Raw genomic sequence first — 19,235 nt, 5'->3', positions numbered from 1 at the left:
GTGATACAGCTTTTTCTTTGGTGCCTACATTTACATTTATTGCTGCCGGATGTGCCGTAAAAGCACAAATATTGAGGTGTGGCTTTTATCAGCATGCTGTCCCCATACATTATGGGTAAAGAGAAACAGCAACTAACCAAAAAAGCCAAGTGTATAATTGTAGTTTTCTTTTGGAAACCACTTGTGATCTTAGATTCAAATCATCTTAATAAATTGCTAAACATAAATTAATTTATCAATATATGTTACGGTTTTTTCCCCTGTTTGTACTGGGCTGCCATGAGCTGGGGAACTTTAAAAATTTGCATCAGTTGTGGAGATCAGCTGTGAACTGAATCCCATGCAAATGTGTCACATTTATAATTTGTAAAATAAAAAGTTGCCACAAATGTGACCCCTGTTTGCTAAACAGAAGGTGAGGCTTCAGCCTCTGTGTGATCTGAAGTCAACGGGTCTTTTTTTTGCCTCCCTGTTTCCTGTGTTGGCAATTACAAATGAAAGTCTAGTGGTAAATTTAGGAGAGCTCACGTTGCCACGTGGCATAAAGACCCATTCAGATGAGAGGCAGGGGAAATCTCAGTGAGACGGGAGGAATGCACGGCGTCTTGTAGCTTGGCCGAGAACGGCTGAGTTTGACCGGAGATATCAGTAAAATCGAGTAAAAGAGACTTTGTTTATCCTGTGACTGCACAGCTCAAATCATGAGCCTGGAGGAGTATTTCAGAGTCATGCAAAAGCCCTCTTTGCACAGGATTAGTATTACCAGGAGATGTTAATTAACATTCATATGCCGAGGGCTGAGCCCACTGAGGGATGGCAGATGTTCTCACTGAGTGCTGCCATGCATGTTTAACCTTTTTCATCTTTTGGTATTTCACTCTGATGGATTCCACCTTACTCACTGGGGCCCGATTTTCACTTGATTACTTTTATTAGTGGAGCTCTGATTGGGGAAATATTGCAGGTATTTTGTGTTGGAATGGATATGTTAGATTCACACTGGGTTAAGGCTACAGATGATCTCCTTAACAGTGAAATAGAGTTCTTGGAGTTTCCTGCTAAGTAGCCACTAATTTCAATTTCTATCTGTGCTGAATAAAAGTGACATTTTTCTAACAAACTATTTTGTAGAAAAAACTGTCCCATTTAGGATAAAGGCAAGTGAATCCCCACTGTCACCCCCCAAAATAAGCTGAGGTAGGAACCTAACCCAACGAAACAAACTGTGGATTTGGATCTTTACACTCCTACTGTTCTTGTGTAACTTTTAACGTTTAAAAACACTGACCCAAAAATGGACCAAATGCAAAAGCTGCCTGCAACCCCCAGTAAAGACCCGAGGCACTCGGCATGCTTGTGATGATTCTGTATTAACTGGTACACGCCTCGCCAGCTTTCCAGCTGTCTCCATCTGTCGGTACCGGAGTCACTGAAATAGCCCGAGTATCATTACCAGATAGTTTTCAGCCTTCCTGGCACTGCCCCTCGAGCCCACTGCACCACCCCTCATCTGCAGACCACACCTCCACCACACAGCCGCTGTGTTTAAATAAAAACAAACATCTTCGTGCATTCATATTGTTTTCAGTGTTAAGGCCAGTGGAAAAACTAAAGTTTTTTATTTTATTTTAATCTGTCTCTTAGTAGCAAGCGCAGAAGTGCAGAAATAACTAGGTTTAGAAATTAAGATTAACTTCTTCTTTACAGAACAAAGTGCAGTTTAATGTAAGACGAGCACCATTTGGCATCTGAGACATTTTGAACTACACATGGTCTTCTTAACCTGCCACAGTACCAACTCTGCAGAGGGTCTGTCCTAGAAAAAGCTCACACACAAGGTCTCAGCTGCACCAAGTCTTGGCTCAAATCAGTGTAACATCAGAGTTACCGAAGGTTAAATGCCCAGAGACTTTCTGTGAAGGAAAACTGAGAAGTGTCCAATCACAAGCATGTCTCCCACATCCCCCTGAAACACTACATCATGTGTTATGAGTCTTGATATTTTTGATTATAGCGTACACTTGTTGTTCATCTTGGAGTAAAAACTGACAGCATGTCGTCTGCTCTTTCACAGGTTTCTGCATGTTTGTGCTGAGTTTAGTGAAGAAACATTACCGCCTGCAGTTTTATATGGTGTGTATCAGCCAAGTAACCATCTACTCCTCTGCTGCACCACTAACCTTCTCATCCATCCCCTCTCATGGCTTCCTGCTTCTTCTGTCTCACTCAGAGGAATTTAGAAACTCATCTCATGCCTGCGGAAGGCTTTTTAGGTCGTGTTTGTCATTAAATGTTATCCTGCATTAGCTCTCTGTCCACACCGACACAGCGTTTGATCCCAGATGAGTGCAGGACTTCTGCAGTGGCTCCAGCTGTATTTCATTTATGTGCACCTGCTTTGCTTATTTCTGTCTGTAGCCACCTTTATGCTCCACATTTTATCAACTAAACAAATTTTAATGACTAACTTAATTTCAATTTTAATGTTATCTCACATACAAATTTATGCAAATTGCTACAAATAGCACGAATGCAAACATTTCTCAGGAAAGGCGGCCACAAAGGGAAGAGCCACCCTTTCTTTCATCCAACATGATTGTTTTCAGGCTAAACTGCTCATTGTATACTAATATTTTAGAATGGTTTAATTGTGCTGCTGTCTTTGTTTCTAGTATTGTAATAATTTAGTTGCATGCGTCTCCACAGGAATCAGTTCTCTCACTGCTGCCTGCTTTTCTTTTGATGTTTTTCACATTTCTGCACCATCTGATCTGCTGTGTGGCTCTGTCAGTGCCGTCCAGCATGTCCGCCTGTCCTTCTGTTTGTTTCCACTATTTCTGACATGATCCGACTTTCTGAGCAGGCACGGCTACATTCCAGTGCAGTGACACTGTGGTGTTTGTGTTTGTGTTTGCCATTCCAGTTTGCTTGGACCCATGTGACCCTGTTGATTGTGGTAACTCAGTCCCACCTTGTCATTCAGAACCTGTTTGAAGGAATGATCTGGTAAGCAGGACAAAGAAAGACTAGAGGAAGCTGCCCTGTGTCTGACTATCACTGTTTTATATGTTTCATCGCAACTGTGTGCCCACTGTCGGAGTTCGCTTTGTGCAGGCTTCTTAAAAAGGCAACAGTGCATTTAAAAATTAAGTCACACCAATAAAGTTTTAAGTAAGAGGAAAAAATAAGTCATTAGAGGGCAGAAGCATTTTTGAGCCAAGTCAGATACTGATTCTTACCTCTCATCATCGCTGAAATTCCTGTTTTTCAGGTTCATCGTCCCCATCTCCATAGTGATCTGCAATGACATCATGGCCTACCTGTTTGGGTTCTTCTTTGGGAGGACTCCACTCATTAAGGTAAATTAGAAATGGCTTTGAATTTCTATTTCATGCTGATGAAATTTAAGGTATGAGAAATCGGAAAACTGAACCTCTTTTCAGTGGATGATCTCATGGCGACTATGTCCCTCATTTATATACAGTCTATAGATGAGACCTGCAGAAGCTGTTGTGGAAAACATACGTAAAGAGAGTCTCCCTTCAGTTTGTTAAAGAGTTGCTTTCATTGTGAAACACAGCGTGAGCTCAAAACTAATAAATGTTCAGCGTCAGTGGTGATGAATGTTTTATCAGACTCATGTGCCGACTGCTTCACAGTCTGCCTCAGTATCAAAACAGGTGGTTGAAATTTGCCTCACAGGGCATCTGCATGGAGATCCAAGTAGTTATAATAAGGTCAGGTTGGATTCTCCAAGTACTGAGGAGAGATGCTCCAGTGTTTCAGAGGAAATGTAATTCATAGCAACAGTAACTAGCCAGTGGGAGAAATAAGCATTTGATTGTCTGTTAAAGTCATCATTTTAACCACTTACCAAGAAATGAGCCAACTATGATTCAGTGGTAAGTTTGCTTTAATAGTTTAAGATAGAAAATGAAGAAAAACGCATTCTCCAACAAATTACTTTGTTTTAGGGATTTGAGCCTCTCAGAGGACATGGTGTAGTACTTGGTGGAGTAGCTGTTGTGGGCAAGCACGGCTGTTAAGAAGTTCTCGTAGTCAGTCCCCAGGTTCGTGCACATCACAGCAGAGATTTTTAGCCACTGCTCTCTGCAGAGCCTCTCAGAGTCTTTAAGGTTTCTAGTTTCTCACTGGGAGACACAAAGCTTCTGGGCTCTCTGTGGGTCCAGAGGCTGACCGGGCGACTCCATGGCCTCCACATGCTGCTTCTTGTGCCACTCCAGAGTGAAGGAGGTTCTTGTTAAAGATTTTTCCATCTTTTTCCTCAATGTGATGCAGCGGTCTTGTGCTGTGGGTAGGGGGGAAAAAAAAGCATGGAAACATGCCGTAGTCGGCATTGTTTTCCCTTGAACTGTGCGGAGAGGACTAATGCAGACGATTCAGTTTGGTCTCATCTGAGTCATTCAGGTGTTCGCTAACAAACCTGAGTCAGGCCTGAACATGGGCCTTCTTGAGCAGGGGTACTTTGCAAGCACTTTTCAAGCCGTAACAGCTTGGTAGGGAGTCGATGGGGGTCAAGTATTTATTTATTTCCCTCACTGTAACTGCAGCTCTTCCAGGCAGCATTGCTATCAGACTCATTAAAAACATGCACTGTTAAAGCACTGAAATAGTCAGATACAGGTCTTGAACTGTAAATCTAATGGATGTTGAACCCTTCATCATCTGATGACAGCCGCTGCTGCTGTACAGACTCAGCAGATCGGAGCTGAGGGCAGAAAAAAAGATTTATTTGAAATCACGAGTAGTTTGTGGTGAGACTGAGTAAAAACCACACGTCATGTTGATGTGAAAGAAGCCTTGTGTTTGTGTTTCTCACGCCCCGCAGCTCTCACCCAAGAAGACCTGGGAGGGTTTCATCGGAGGGTTTTTCGCCACTGTCGTCTTTGGCTTCATTGTGAGTACGCTTCTTGTTTTTTACATTTTTGCTTTGACTCACATGGTCAGCATTTCCTGCTATGCAGAGCTGTTTATGGAAGCAGACAAATCAAAGGAAACATAGATGTTGCCTTTCTTCTGCGTTGCTACTGTAGATAAGGAGCAGCTGTCGCCAATCTGTATTTCACTGTTAGGGTTGTGATTGTTGGCAGTTTCCTATCACTCTTACAACTGCCAGGACATTTTTATAAAAGTCACGTGACTCTTAGTCACAGGAAAAAAATGTGAAATATGCTTGGATGTTGTTGGAATTTCGATTTTTTTGCAATTTAATGGCTGTCGGGACCAAAATAGCCATTTTTCAGCCTCATTTTTTTCGATCACGATTGTGCTTCACATTCGTTTGCATCTCACAGGTGGTTGTTTCAGAAGCTAATGTTTCCTTTGCGTTCCCTCAGCTGGCCTACCTCCTCTCTCAGTTCCAGTGCTTTGTGTGTCCCGTGGGCTTCAACAGTGAGTCAAACAGCTTCACAGTCGAATGTGAGCCGTCTGACATCTTTGTGATGCAGGAGTACACACTTCCCACTGTGCTACAAAACACACTGACATGGGTAAGACTCTGTTCTTGTCTTTCTTTAGGAGTCATAATCATGACGACATTAAGAGATTTTAGAATGAACTCTAAAGTCTAAAAGACCTATGCAGTACTCCGCCTGAAATCATCAGAAATGTTTTGCAGATGCTACATTATTTAGTTTATTTCTTCAATGCAGACAACTAACACGATGTCATTAAAAGTGATGCTCATGGTCATTTCCAGCTCCAGATTTTTAGTCTTGCTCTGCAGATCAGATTAAAATGGCTTTGATTAAATAACTTTTCAATATTTGTTTTGTCTCTTCTTGCCTCTCTTGCAGAAAACTGTCAACCTGTATCCCTTCGCGATCCACAGCATCTTCCTCTCGTCTTTTGGATCTCTCATCGGACCGTTTGGCGGCTTCTTTGCCAGCGGCTTCAAGCGAGCTTTTAAAATCAAAGTAAAGAGCATCTCCGTTTCTTCTCCGTGCGTTCACTCCTGTTTATCTGTTTGTCAGCGGGATTGGATAAGAGGCCTAATTTTATTGAGTTTGATGTAAATGTGGATCATGGACAGAGGAGGAACACATCTCTAAATATTCTGATAGGAGGGCTGAGCGGATGTGCTCTCTGAGGGCCTGTGTAGTTCATCTGCTTTCCTCTCCTGTTCATCCAGGATACTCCAGGGCTTTTGTTTCACACTTTCTGTTTGATGCAGTTTTTTGTTCAATCTGTTTTCCAGGTGAGATTTAAGTGTTGTTAGTTTCTGCGACCCGAGTGAGTGGTAGTAGTTAGCTGGAGCTCCAGCTCATACACTCACTGTCACAGATTAGTATTAGAGAGAGCGACGGTTGAAATGTTGCAGAAACTGGTTGGACCACTTCAGTTGTGTTTACTCGCTGAGATTGTATTTAAAGTGGCAGGCAGCTCAGCATTGTTTGCTTAGTCACTAATGCATTCATTACTTCAGGCTGTCAGATTAAGCTGTAGCCACCAGTGGTTTGTGGTTTTTTGTGTGCATTCCTGGTGGCCTGTGTAGCATATCTTCACCTAGTGACACCTATTTGACAAGCGATCTTTAAAAATAGCATCTTTTCCACACACTATAGTTTTATTATGGACAAAAGCACAGCTTTGATGCTATAGCATGCTATGTGTCTTCTCCTTCAGGACTTTGCCAATACCATCCCTGGCCATGGAGGCATCATGGACCGCTTCGACTGCCAGTACCTGATGGCCACCTTCACACACGTCTATATTGCCAGCTTTGTCAGGTAGGAAGCGGTGGCAATGTTAATGAGTTCTCATAGAGGAACTTTGTGCTGCTGTGGTAGTTCCGTCTTTTGAACATTTAGAGGTGTTTCAATCGTGTGTAATTTTAATTGATTTTACTGGCAAGGCAGTTCACAAACCCCTCAGCCACAGTATATGAGCCACGACCGCCGACTAGGGCTGCTCGATTATGGCAAAAATGATAATCACGATTATTTTCACTGAAATTGAGATCTTGATTATTTGACGATATTTATTTAACAATAACAATGTATTGAATAATGACTTTCAAGATTGTCAAAAAATAATATAAAATAGTGTGCAAATACTGATAACAGTGCAAATGTTTGCAATATAAGAAATAAATGAAAAATGTAAACATCTATGTTTAGTGAACTTTGCAGTGTTGCTCTGTGGTGCAGCTACGACACTGTAGCAAAGTTTACACACTGTGTCTACTTGATCCACGTCTGACTCCGCGTCTGACTTCCACACAACTGAAGGGTTTTTACCTCTTTTCAACCAACAGCAGTCACTCTCCTCTCCAAATAACTTCTGCTTAGCTTTCCGAGCTTCCCTCGGGTCCTCTCAATTGTTGTGACACGTGTTCGAAACGCAGAGAGGTGCGCTCGATTTGCCACACGGAGCAGCGCGAGAGTAAAGCACGAGGGAGGGGCTAATAATCGGCTCAGTCATTTTTAATGATCGTTGAAAGCCCAGATCGTAATCGAGATTAAAATTCGATTAATTGAGCAGCCCTACCGCCGGCTACATGCTGTCAGGGTCAGAGGGTCATGTGACTAAAGGTGACACTGGAATCAAATTTTACCAGATTGTGTAAAATTACTGACACAATATAGCTGGTCTGGTTTAAATAATCCAAAACGTTCCAGATGTCAAAGGAAAGCTATTTGAAAAACCTCACATCAGTCTCACTCGCCATCAGGATAAACAGGTGGATGTTGTTTCAAAATGACGTTAACGTGGGCATCGAGCAAAAATACTTTGACTTCTGTAACTGTTCTTCAAAAATGTCAATCCAACTCGGCTAACTTCAGTTCAGTTTTATTTATAAGGTGCAAAATCACAATAGCAGTCACCTCAACGTGCTTTATATCGAAAGGTAAGGACTCTACAATAATACAGAGAAACCCCAACAATCAGATGACCACCAACGGTGTCCAAGAGCTTCTAGTTTGAAAAGATGACGACGGCCGAAATGCTCAGCTCAAGCCAATCCATCCATCTTTACGTACAGTCTATGTATTTCACTCTTTGTGAAATTTCAGTCAGTAGTTCAAAACGTCACTTGCAGCTTGTTGGTTCCTTTTTTCTGTAGTGGTTACTGGAGGTTCTCGCCTTCCCCCTGATGAAAGGAAAGTTTGAGTGCTCTCGTGCCTTATTTTGCTTTAATTGCCAAACTTGAAGCTTGAATTTCTTTCCTCTTGCAGAGGTCCGAACCCCAGCAAAGTGCTGCAGCAACTGCTGCTGCTCCAGCCTGAGCAGCAGCTCGGCATCTTCCATACTCTGCAGTCCCACCTGAGAGACAAGGGCATCCTCCCACCTGCTGCTGTCCAGGCCGAGTGACGCGGCACCACCTCCACAGGGCGATGACCTGGGAGCGTGCGAGACGGTTTTCAAAGTTGGCGTAAGCATGTACACGCAGGCACGCATGCAGAACAGCCGTATGGTATGTGTGTGATTTCTGGCATATATCGGAGCATCCATCGTCATCCTGTCGGCTCTTCGTTCAACTTCCAATCAGCTCAAGATCACAACTTTGAACCTGAGGTGACTACAAGGAACAATCTAGTAGGAAAGAAACTAAAAACAAAAAGGAAAAGAAAGGTGGCTGCGTTGCTTTTCACTTGGACTGGCATCAGCTGCAGCACGCTTCACGAGTGAACGGGCCGCCGTCATCCTTAAAACACACACTGAAGAAAAAGATGTACTCGCTCAACAACAGTGACTGTAAAGCACGCAGCTTTCTCAGTGGAGGGTCGACGTGCAGATTCGCTGTGGACGGCAAATATTGCACTACATTTAGATTTTAAAAATGATTTAAGAAGCTTTTACCAGCATAAACTGGGCCCAAAGTGTTGAGCACGTGGACCTGAGTTACAGCAAACAGACCTGGGTGTGGGTGAAGTAGTGATGCAGCAGGGTTGTCAAACATACTGCTAAATGAAGCCATGCTTAGTCTCCACTTCCACAACATTTAGCTTTTAGGTTTCTGACTAAATCTAAAATAACTCGCACAATAATAGTCAAACGACTGTAGGCATGTTAACAGCATCAGCTGCACACTCAGCACTCGAATAATGTTGTACATAAATCTACTGAAACTATTTAGCAATCAATGCATATAATATATTACTACTTTATGTGACCTGCTGCAGAAAAAGACTTTTAAGCTATGAGAAGTGATATGCAAAAAAAAAAGAGATGTAACTCATTTGTAGCTTTGAGCATGAAGAAATTAGATTTTTAACAGGTAGCAATGTAGAGGTGTTTGGGTGACCCTTTGCTTGACTGTAAAAAAAAAAAAAAAAAAAAAAAAAAGATAATTTAAAGGAATAGGTTGAATAGTGGTTTGTGGGAAATGTAGTCAGTGGTTTTCTGTCTTTGAGCTGACAAAAAGATCAGTAGCACTGTCCTCTCTGTCTATAAGCACAGCAATACAGTAGAAAATATAGAAAATATTATAAAGATCAATGGAAAAGTTTTTAAAAAGTCACAAATGTGGAGCAGCAGAACATAGTTTTATAGTGTCATTACTATACCTATTATATAGCACCAAATCACAACAGCAGTCGCCTCAAGGCGCTTTATATTGTAAGGTAAAGACTCTACAATAATACAGAGAAACCCCAAAAATCCCACATAAACGTCACATGAGTGGGCAGGAACAGTTTCAAACAGACTCGTATGCAAGTGTAAAAGTTATTGTACTAATTTCTCTCCTTTACGACTCATTTCCCTTGTTCCGGGTTTTTCCTGGTTTGTTATGGGCCGTTTGGAGATGAGAATACCTGCAAGGCAACGCTAAATGCATAGCTTACTTTTTCCCAAAAGAAAGAGGAAGCACGTTTATATTGAAGTCACTGCCTATTTGGAATCTAGAGTCAGTCTAGCAACTGGTTTATTCGTCGTTTGTCTATTTCGACGTTTCACTTGAGCAGTTTTGGATTTGACTTTAAAAATGTAACCAGAGGCGCAGCGCCTGACTCAGTCCAGATTTGAATCCATGATGTAACTGAAATAATGTTTTATCGTTCTAGAGATTGGACAAAATTGCACATTTTATATCCCGAACAACACAAATGCATAATAATTAATATAAGAAACAGAAAAAATTGTGATGTTCAAGAAAATTCCAGAAATTAGTCCTAATCCCCACCCTGATATCTGGATCCACAGACATATTCGTCCATGGCAGTGAGGTCATTTCCATCCTCACAAAAATCCTAAAACGCGCACTGTACAGATTAGATTACACAGGGAACAACTTTAAGTTGGTGGAAAACTGCAACAGCCTGCAAAGCTGCCCTCTGGTCTCTGTATCCTTACTCCTTACTCTGCAGGGTTGCTAATTAGCAAGTCAGTGACAGAGAGTTTGAAGGACGCGTGTTGATCTGTGAGCTTTATAGGAATGACTCGCTGCTCACACAGGACTGAATCTTCACATCAGACTCTTGGAAAGAAAACAAATGAGCACATTTCCCGAGATGTGAAACGGTTTCCTTCAACCAGTGATTTTAGTTGATCTGTGGGGGTGGTGGTGGTGTTTGAGGGGGAGGTTTCCATCAGATCATTTTTGGATGCTTTAGGGTGTTTTTGCACATCAAATCAATGTTTTCTAAGTTTGAATGTAGATTGCAATACAAAATGTTATCAATGATAACATGAGATTAAATGTAGAGCCTATATACTGTACGATGGAGTGTATGTACAGTATATAAAACACTTCTTTAGGTGTACAAAGAACTCTGGGAGGTGGTTTTATTAGCTATAAATGCAAGTTGTAGTTTGATTCTTTAGAGTATGGATCGGATAATTTTAATGTCAGAGGAAATGTGATGATTCGTATTTATGTTTTTCACGTGTTACGACGCTACGTTTGCAAAGAGATTCTCTGTTTGTATCCAGATCCTTTCACAGAGACGTTTACCAAAGCACTGTTTGATCAACACTGATTTTCTTCTGTTAGTGAAAAAGCTCTGGGAGTCAGATGGGAGTCAGATCTCTCCTGTCCCGACTTTCCCTGCTCATCCCAAAACACTCAAACCTGGAAGGTGAGAGTTTGGAATTGGGTTGGAGTGCTGACATCTGGATCTGTGTTGTGTTCACACGCTTCAGTCGTTGGTCAACGAGGATATTTTAATTTATTCGTCCGGTTTGTTCTGTTCGTTTTTTCATCGTAGATTCCAAGATGTGAACGAGCGGTTCAGGTTGAATTTTTGGGACCAGCTGTATCGTACTGTGTAAATCTTTTAACTACCGCTTTACGCGCTTTTCTTTACGCACCCCTCAGCATTCACAGAAGCAGCGAAGGACGCAGACGTCTGGACCGACGTGTCAACACTAAAGAGATCTGACCAAAAGTGGAGCAGGAATTGACTCAGAATTATGTTAGAATGGATTTATATGGAGCCTGGAGTGTGCCAGTGGAATAATGTGACTCGTAAATTAATTCAAAATGTGTATACAAACTAGCTGCTGTCCCAGGTAATGACTCTGTGTATTGTCTGGAAGGATAATGAGCGAACTTTAGAAGTGCCTTTTATTTAAAAATAGATATACTTTGTTAAATGCTATATTACTGATTCCTCCAGTCTCTTAAATTCAGCTCCCATAATGATCATAATCAACACCATCGGTCAGTCTGACGGTGTGGATTCATTTCCCAGTGGGTGTTGGAGTGTTTGCTGTTCTTCTACCGATCTAATATTTCTTTTTAGTCCTACCCACGCCTGTTTATTGCACACTACCAGTTTAACCTTTTTTCTCTTTAAGCAGCACAGTTCAGGTTGTAATCTGGAAAGTATGGAGCGAATGAGCAGCAGGTGGGACTCAAGTCTTTGTTACCTGGCCAGGTGAGCTATAGCTGTGGCTATCTAATCAATCTTTAATTGATATACTTAAGATGTATATTATTTCACTGGGACACTTGAGACTCCATATTTACAGCTGTAGTTCCACGACACACGTGCATACTAATTTATACTTTCCTACCACGTTGCACACAAAGGTAGAAAAGAGAACAGGTAGCTGTCAGGTGACGATGCAGACTTTCAGTTGTTGTTTTTAATTTATCATTTTGTGTACATTTGGTTTGATTTGAGCAGAAATGTTTTCTAATGAGATGGATAAGGAAAATGTGTATCTACTGAGGAATAATGCTGTTTAACATTAGGGGCAATACAAAGTACGGTAAATAAACACACTGATATCTTAATAGAGAGATTGTGAAGGTGTTTAATGTACGGAGGTAAATAAAGACTTTTCTTTAAAATGTTTTTATTCCGATTCGTGTTTTTGATAATGAAAAGACAAATCACTTTTACATTAAAGGATCAACTTCAGATTTATTCACAAAACAAAGCCTGACAGTTAGGAAAAGAGAGATTTTGCACAGAGTGAAAGAACAATTGTGGAGTTTGCACTGGTAGAGCCGTTACTAACACACATGTAAGCATAAAGAGCTGCTCAGACGTTTCCTATCGACTCTGAGCTTTAAACACACCACCGAGCAGATAAAGACAATAAAAATGTAACTTCTAAAGGAAGCAAAGAAGTGACTGGGTTGTAATACATAAAGATGTTAATGCCATTTTGTGTTCATTATTTTCACCATGAGAAGTATCAGGATAAATGGGAAAGTTATACAGTGACAAAACTTAACAACTTTGCTGCTCCTACCAATAACAGCCACCAACACCAACAGCAGGATTTTGGCTTATCCAGGTAACTTGAGACTAAACCTGGGTTTTAGTATTACAAAGGTGGTTCAGCAGCCGCGGTGCTTTCAGTCTGTTTTGTGTTTAACCACCTCAGATTTTTCTAGTAGTGCACTACATAAAAATCAGTCACTGCTGCCCACGTGATCATGCTATTAGCTATGTTATCAGCTTGATAACAACCTTCGTGTGACTGCTTGGCCTGATTGGGGCTGTCGGGGTTCGTGAAGCCAGACAACGGAAAGATATCCTGCATTTAACTTGTACAAGTACAAGGCCTGAATGATCAGTTATGAATACCCGCAAACTAAAACGATGCACTGTAGTGCAGCCGGGATATGAAAGCAGAACGACTCAGACAAACAAAGCAAACACAGACAAACTTTTCTGCATCCTCTGGAAGGTTTCTATTAAAGTGCATCATAGTTTTCTTTGAGTCAGACGAAAAAACAAACAAATATCAGCATCATGGAGCAACACATCTGGACTAAAGTGGCTTCAGTACATCAATAACAACAGCGCCCCCTACTGGAGAAAGGTTTACCACCCTCCCCATTTAAAAAATGACTTGTTTAGGTCAGTTAATGTTATCTGCCAAATCTTCAGTTTTTCATAAAACTTGGTGTTAATGCAAAAACAAAACAAGCCTCAAACATGCATAATCTGACATGTTCTACATTTACATGTTTATTTAATGTTTGATTTCTCCAACTTATTTTTTGAAATGTAGAAATCTAAAATATTGGAGTAATGGCTAAAATATTTATCGCCTTATTAATTATTGTGCAAATTTAGCTTTTTTTACACTTCAAGAAATGACAGACTGCATTTACAAGACACCTGAACTTGCTATATATGTGAAGGGAAAACTTATTTAGTTTTTGGGGGCTTTTTAGAGACAGGACAGCCGGGTGGGTTGGGTGGTGGCGGGCGGACATACAGTCGATGGCCTCAGGGCAAAATCGGGCCTCTGCAAATACCCTCGTTACACCCCAGGAAGCTACAGCGACGCCTTAAAACTTGGATTTTCACATATTTTCTGTAAATCGGGACGTAATAATCATGTAGTCAAGGTAACGTATACAGAGTGCATGATGTGGACGATGCAATAGCGACATAAATTTAAAAAAGTCACACATTACTGCGGTTATTAGACACTAACATACACGTGATGGAAATATAGTGCAATTTGAAAAGTTATGGCCTCTCCTGATTAGAAGTATTTTTAAAGTGCCAACACTCAAGACTTAAAGCCTCGTCCGATTGCTAACGTGTCACAAAGGAGACCAGTTTGACAGAAAGACTTCTCCTGCCACACCGTCAGCTCATGGATGTCCTGCAGGGGGCGTCTGAGCATGCTCAGAAAATCCTCGGTGGGTGATTAGAGGCTATTCTGTAAGGCTCAGTTAACTGATAGCGGCTGGACGGACCGTGCTCTGCACATGAAGTAATAAAACTAAAACACAATGATTGAATCACATTGATTAACTGCTGATTAAACCTGCACTGGTACTCTTCATGTTACTGTAAAGAAAATAATGAACGAATAGGCTCTGGCCGTCAGTATCAGCTCTGTTCTTCACCGCTCTGCTCCACTAAGTATTTCCCTAATAAATCTCCTTCAGTGCACATGGTTTATATCTAATCCCATTTACACCGATGCTCTCAACATTTAAACCGGTCTAAATGCTTTCTATCTTGTTGCCGGTGTGAAGCCCAGCAGGCTCCTCATGAGGTCAAATATAAGCACATTCACAGACCAAGCCCTTCAGCAACGTTGCCTCTCAGATCTGTCAGTTAGCATCAGTTCCCTGTCCACGTCCCCTATGTAACTAGAGCATTAAATGGCACTCTTGTTTCGTCAGCTTCCTCCTCTATGACGATCCTCCGATCGGACCTGTCAGGACAGAAAAGTAGCCGCAGCAGCGCTAACCCGAGACGCACCAAAATCCTCAACACTAGAAAAGCAAAAGGCACCGTGATCTCCATCAGGTGGAAAATCGGGGCACTAAATTTACTCAAAATGCACGTGAGGAAAAACGTCCCCAAAGCTATGCAGGGGTACAGAGCCAGCTTAGCTAGCATAAGCACGTGCTCACGTCCACCGTATCGCACGTAGGGGTGCAGAGTTTCCTGTTCGTTGTACAGAGCGACCACCCAAATGGCGAGCTGAAAAATACCGGCGAAGAAAATGATCACACAGCTAATCTGAATGGCTTCCAGCTCATTGTGAGAGTTGGGCGGGAACTCGTGCGTTAGCTGGTAGGCTAACGGTAAACCTCCGACGAACGCCAGCGAGAAGGTGTTCAGCAGGCCCATGAAGCGCGTTGCCTTGGTGACATGGAGGAAAAGCGAGTGATGGACAAACCAGAGAAGGCCGACGGTGGCGAAGGAACCAAAGTAGGCGAGGTACTCGGGGCCGTAAAGCCGCAGAGCCGCTGTCAGGCTGCCGCCAAACTGCTTCTGCACGACTGTGGGATCTGGGACGTTGTCCTCGCTAGAAGGAAAGAACCGGAGAAGTTAAACATTAGAAGGTTTTTCCAATTATAACCTTTGTATTACATTTAACCCACACTAGAAAATGTAACAGAATCACTGCTACTCAGAGAAGTTTATACAAAACTGATTTTTGAAGTATTTTTAGTGAGTGTATTAAAGATACAGATGCCAACTCTGAGATTTGTGACCTCGATTGGAAAGTTCCTGATTTTGAGTCTTAACATCCAACAAAAAATTGTAGTTATGAATAAAAATACTGTAAACTGGTGCAAATTTAGACAGTTTAAGAGATGCCACAAATGCAGAGGGGCCTAATCGTGCATTCTATCTGACGACCACCAGATGGTGACAGCTGTGGCTGCAGGATGACTCGGCTTCCTATAGAAGTTTATGGCCTCAACATTCATAAACATTTTCTTCCCCTCGTTGTCACACTTGGTTTTTCTGCAATCAACATTGGAAGCTCTCATTTCAAGGCTTCAAAGCGGGACTTAAAAAACCAATCGGTGACATCGCGGTAAATACGCCCATCTTTTACACTGGTTAGAAAAATCTAGGTATTGCTCATATTTACTAAAACGTGTCTATGTTGTAAACTTTGGTCAGTCTAACTTTCAAAGAGGGGCTTCATCAAAGGTGTGTGCAGCTTCGCAGCCACAACACGCTCGATAAACTGCAGACGTCACACCGTCTACATCAACTGTTTCGACTGTCCACCCTCCTTTTTCCCCTTATGTAGGGGCCATGACGTCTTCTGAACATTTCTTTGACAGGATTTAGTCCGAACATTCGGGGGAATTTATTAAAGGACATCATCATGCTAAGAAGTTCATCATTATGAGCAACTCTTGGTACGTCACCAGGCTCTGATCTTTACACTGAAGTCAAAAATACTTTTCTTCGACCATTTCCTTCATTTTTTTTTTATGCCAAATTAGTTTTTTTAACCTTAGATTTTCATAGTGGACTATTTAAATGTTCAGATCATCCAAATGACCAAAAAACTGACTCAATTCCTCTGACAGTAAAACAGGCCCCTCCCAAAGGATATTTGAAAGTTGCACAGCCGATAAAGCTGAAACGAACCATATGTCCAAGATGAGAAGCGTTGCTACGATGGCATAAACTCCGTCGCTGAAAGCCTCCACTCGTTCTTTGCTGAGGGGTTCGTTAGGCAGGTAGGTGTAGAACAACATGGAGTCTGGAGTTTCCTCCACCTGACCTGAAATGGACGAGGGTTGATTGGTACAAAGGCCAGAGGTCAGCACTTATTTACAGTTCCCGTACGGTCCGGCTCTTACCGATGGCTTTGCTGCGACACCACTTCAAACACTGGGAGATGTAAGGCAGGAAGATGACGATGGCCAAGAGAACGTAAGACTGAGGAAGAAATGAAAACGTGATACTGGGAGAGTGTTTCTGACCAGCTTTGGATTTGTTACTTTATTCACTGGCAAACAACAAAGAAATGTGAGAGCGGAGATCACCTATAATCATAAAATAAGACATTTATATATTGTCCATTTTTAAAATATGAAGGAAATAAATGTAGCAGCACCAACCAGCTGGAAGAAGATGAAGGAGAAGATGCTGGCGAAGAAGCACATGATGGGAACCTTCATGATGACTTTGAGGATGTGGTGTTTGTAGAAGGTCTGGTTCTCTGAGATCTGGATCTGCTCATTCAGGAGGAAGGGGCGGCTGAAGGCGTACAACACAATCACCGACTACAGAAACAAGACACACGGGATTACAACGTACGCAAACCGCCCTGCAACCACAGGCTTCAGCCGCCCAACACCTTAAGGCAGATAAATGGTTCAATGAAGTTAGGAAACTGAACAGAGCAGCAGACTTACCGAAGGATGACAATCTAACGTTTAAGTTTCTCACCTGAATGACGCCGATCACCATCACACAACCACAGAAGAGTAAAATCCCGAGGATGTTCTCAGGAAAGGTCGCCATTAAAGAAAACTGCAAAGTGTAGATGACACCACTGAATGAGAGCGTCGTTCGTTCAGCAGTGACTGATTCTGGGTCAACAGTTTCACACACTCAGACTCACTGTGTAGGGGAGGAAGGTTATCAGCATCATGCAGGCCTGAAATAGAAGCAAAAGCAGAAGTTCAGACTAAAAATGACCAAAATACTCTAAATGATGTGACTGCTGACAGAAAACACCATGAAATTTGAAGCCAATTTATACAGGCCTATAGTCTCTGCTCAGCCTAACTGTAAGCATAAGGTGAATTTAAGTAAGAGTATATGCACATGTAAGTCTCAAGTAACATCTTGTCCCTGCTTCGTGGGACAAACAACATGCAGACATGGATAAAAAACAAATAAGGATGCATGTCACCTGATCAAAAAAACAGACATCAGTATGCATTCATTATCATCCTTTCATGAGATAAACAAAACCTGAGATTATCTTGTAGGCAGGCTTAAATTACAAATTTAAAAAATGACATTATCGTTTTGAAAACACTTTAAGTAATTTTTATACTTACGAGGTTCAGAAGTGCGAGACAGTCATCGATACGAACAACAACTTGAAACAACCTGAAGATAAACGAGGAGAGAAAGAATGAAAACGGGCGTCTTAGAAATAACTAGTACTATGATACTATTAGTACTAATACTATTACCACTACTACTAACCTGATATGAGCAGCCCAGGCAACAGTCACAATGAGGAATGTCATCAAGTAAACGCCGATCTTTGTGGTGAGTAGACCCTGAAGACTCTCCCTCAATTCCTGCAATACAAGATTTTACAGCATTTTCCTGTTATAGGTCCTTAATGTGAATTAAGATAGTTTAAAACTTCCAAAAGTAACTAAAGTTATCATCAGAGAATGTTGGAGAAGCAACCTGGAAGATGATCCAGTTCAGGTTGCAATTTGGTGTAATACCATTTTGTACCAAAAGATGGTGCGATGAGTCAGTGTAGCCTTTATTCAACCAGCAACAAATCATTAGAAACACATTTACAATGGCGTCCCGTCAAAGCCTCCTGAAGAAAATAAGGGTGGGGCTAAAATTCACCGTCAAAAACAAAAACAGGCGTCACACATCTGAAAGCATTTCAGTGTAACCACAGGAGAAACACTGCCCCCTGCTGGTGACGATTTTATTTACAGTTTGCAGAGTGTAAATACAAACAATACGTTAACTTGTTATTACATTTACTGCAAAATCAGAAGCTGCATCAGAAAGCTCAGCTGAATAACAAGGATATCACGGCTTTGCTAAAACTTGAAATACGTTTTTAAAAAGTCCGACGTTACCTCATTATTTTCCACTTTGGTGTGAGCAACAGGTAAAATCTGTGGATAAATGAAACTGTATCAGGAGACAGATCAACTCAAACATACAGTGCTGCACATACACAGATATGTTAGACTCTTAGATCAGCGTGTTTGGGGCCAGGAGACCCAATTAGCAGTAATGAATTAGGCAGAAATCTTTCTATAAGTGTTATTTATTTATTTTGAAATTAACTGGAGTTTTCACTGTTACAGATTTTGCAGATAAGATTTTTTTCTCTTCCTGTCTCAGTGTGATGGGTCTGACTATGACAGTAAAACAACAGTTGAGAGAAGAAGCTCCATGAATTGGAATATTTGCGTATCTGCGCTTCACTGTGAATTTTCTATTCCGTGGGACTTTTTGCTGTTTGGTTTTGCTTCTTCTGTTGCAAATACTGTATCACCTAAATGTTGTGACTGTGTTGCAAAGCTCGGCGTGTTTCCTACCATGACAGTGGCGATAATGGAGATGAGAGCATCGCTGTAGGCCAGCAGTCTGTGGGAGGACTGGGTGCTGCTGTGGCCCTCTCTCTCGGACGGACTGACGCTCTCCAGGAAGGAGGAGGAAGCTGCGTAGCTCCTCGCACCTTTCTTCTCCATCTCCTCCTCGACGTGATGCTCTATGATGTCGCTGTCGTCGTTTTCCCCCATCCTGGAGGAGCTGCTGGGGAGTGCTGCTCATCCACACACAGCGGACAGACAGCTGACTGAAGGC

The 19,235-nt window shown here is 41.8% G+C and overlaps 2 protein-coding genes across 2 annotated transcripts in view; one reads left to right on the top strand and one right to left on the bottom strand.

The window, feature by feature from the left end:
- cds1 (CDP-diacylglycerol synthase (phosphatidate cytidylyltransferase) 1) overlaps positions 1 to 9,314 on the top strand; it is a 27,998-nt gene extending 18,684 nt beyond the window's left edge. Inside the window, exons 6-13 of the mRNA XM_080893616.1 lie at positions 2,075 to 2,133; positions 2,924 to 3,006; positions 3,272 to 3,359; positions 4,850 to 4,918; positions 5,358 to 5,510; positions 5,817 to 5,936; positions 6,646 to 6,749; positions 8,199 to 9,314. Of these exons, the coding sequence (XP_080749742.1) occupies positions 2,075 to 2,133; positions 2,924 to 3,006; positions 3,272 to 3,359; positions 4,850 to 4,918; positions 5,358 to 5,510; positions 5,817 to 5,936; positions 6,646 to 6,749; positions 8,199 to 8,334 (812 nt within the window). The 3' untranslated portion in view covers positions 8,335 to 9,314. The remainder of the gene's footprint in view (positions 1 to 2,074; positions 2,134 to 2,923; positions 3,007 to 3,271; positions 3,360 to 4,849; positions 4,919 to 5,357; positions 5,511 to 5,816; positions 5,937 to 6,645; positions 6,750 to 8,198) is intronic.
- Positions 9,284 to 19,235, bottom strand: tmem175 (transmembrane protein 175). The gene is made up of 10 exons (XM_080893615.1): positions 18,968 to 19,235; positions 18,500 to 18,538; positions 17,871 to 17,968; positions 17,720 to 17,771; positions 17,275 to 17,310; positions 17,100 to 17,183; positions 16,769 to 16,933; positions 16,508 to 16,586; positions 16,293 to 16,428; positions 9,284 to 15,204 (listed from the first exon to the last, which is right to left on the bottom strand). The coding sequence occupies exons 1-10, from the start codon at positions 19,169 to 19,171 to the stop codon at positions 14,532 to 14,534; spliced, it is 1,566 nt and encodes a 521-aa protein (XP_080749741.1). The 5' UTR covers positions 19,172 to 19,235; the 3' UTR covers positions 9,284 to 14,531.

Source organism: Rhamphochromis sp. 'chilingali', assembly GCF_963969265.1.
Source record: "Rhamphochromis sp. 'chilingali' genome assembly, chromosome: 10".
NCBI classification, from domain to species: domain Eukaryota; kingdom Metazoa; phylum Chordata; class Actinopteri; order Cichliformes; family Cichlidae; genus Rhamphochromis; species Rhamphochromis sp. 'chilingali'.
Note: the sequence above shows the minus strand (reverse complement) of the source record. Positions and strands in the feature narration are given on the sequence as shown.

Bases quoted from the DNA above. Each gene is read 5' to 3' on its own strand.
- tmem175 (XM_080893615.1), bottom strand. From the start codon at position 19,171: ATGGGGGAAAACGACGACAGCGACATCATAGAGCATCACGTCGAGGAG. The intron at 18,539-18,967 runs GTAGGAAACACG...ATTTATCCACAG, and splicing joins CCATTATCGCCACTGTCATG to ATTTTACCTGTTGCTCACAC. The intron at 15,205-16,292 runs GTTCGTTTCAGC...CTTTCCTTCTAG, and splicing joins CTTCTCATCTTGGACATATG to CGAGGACAACGTCCCAGATC.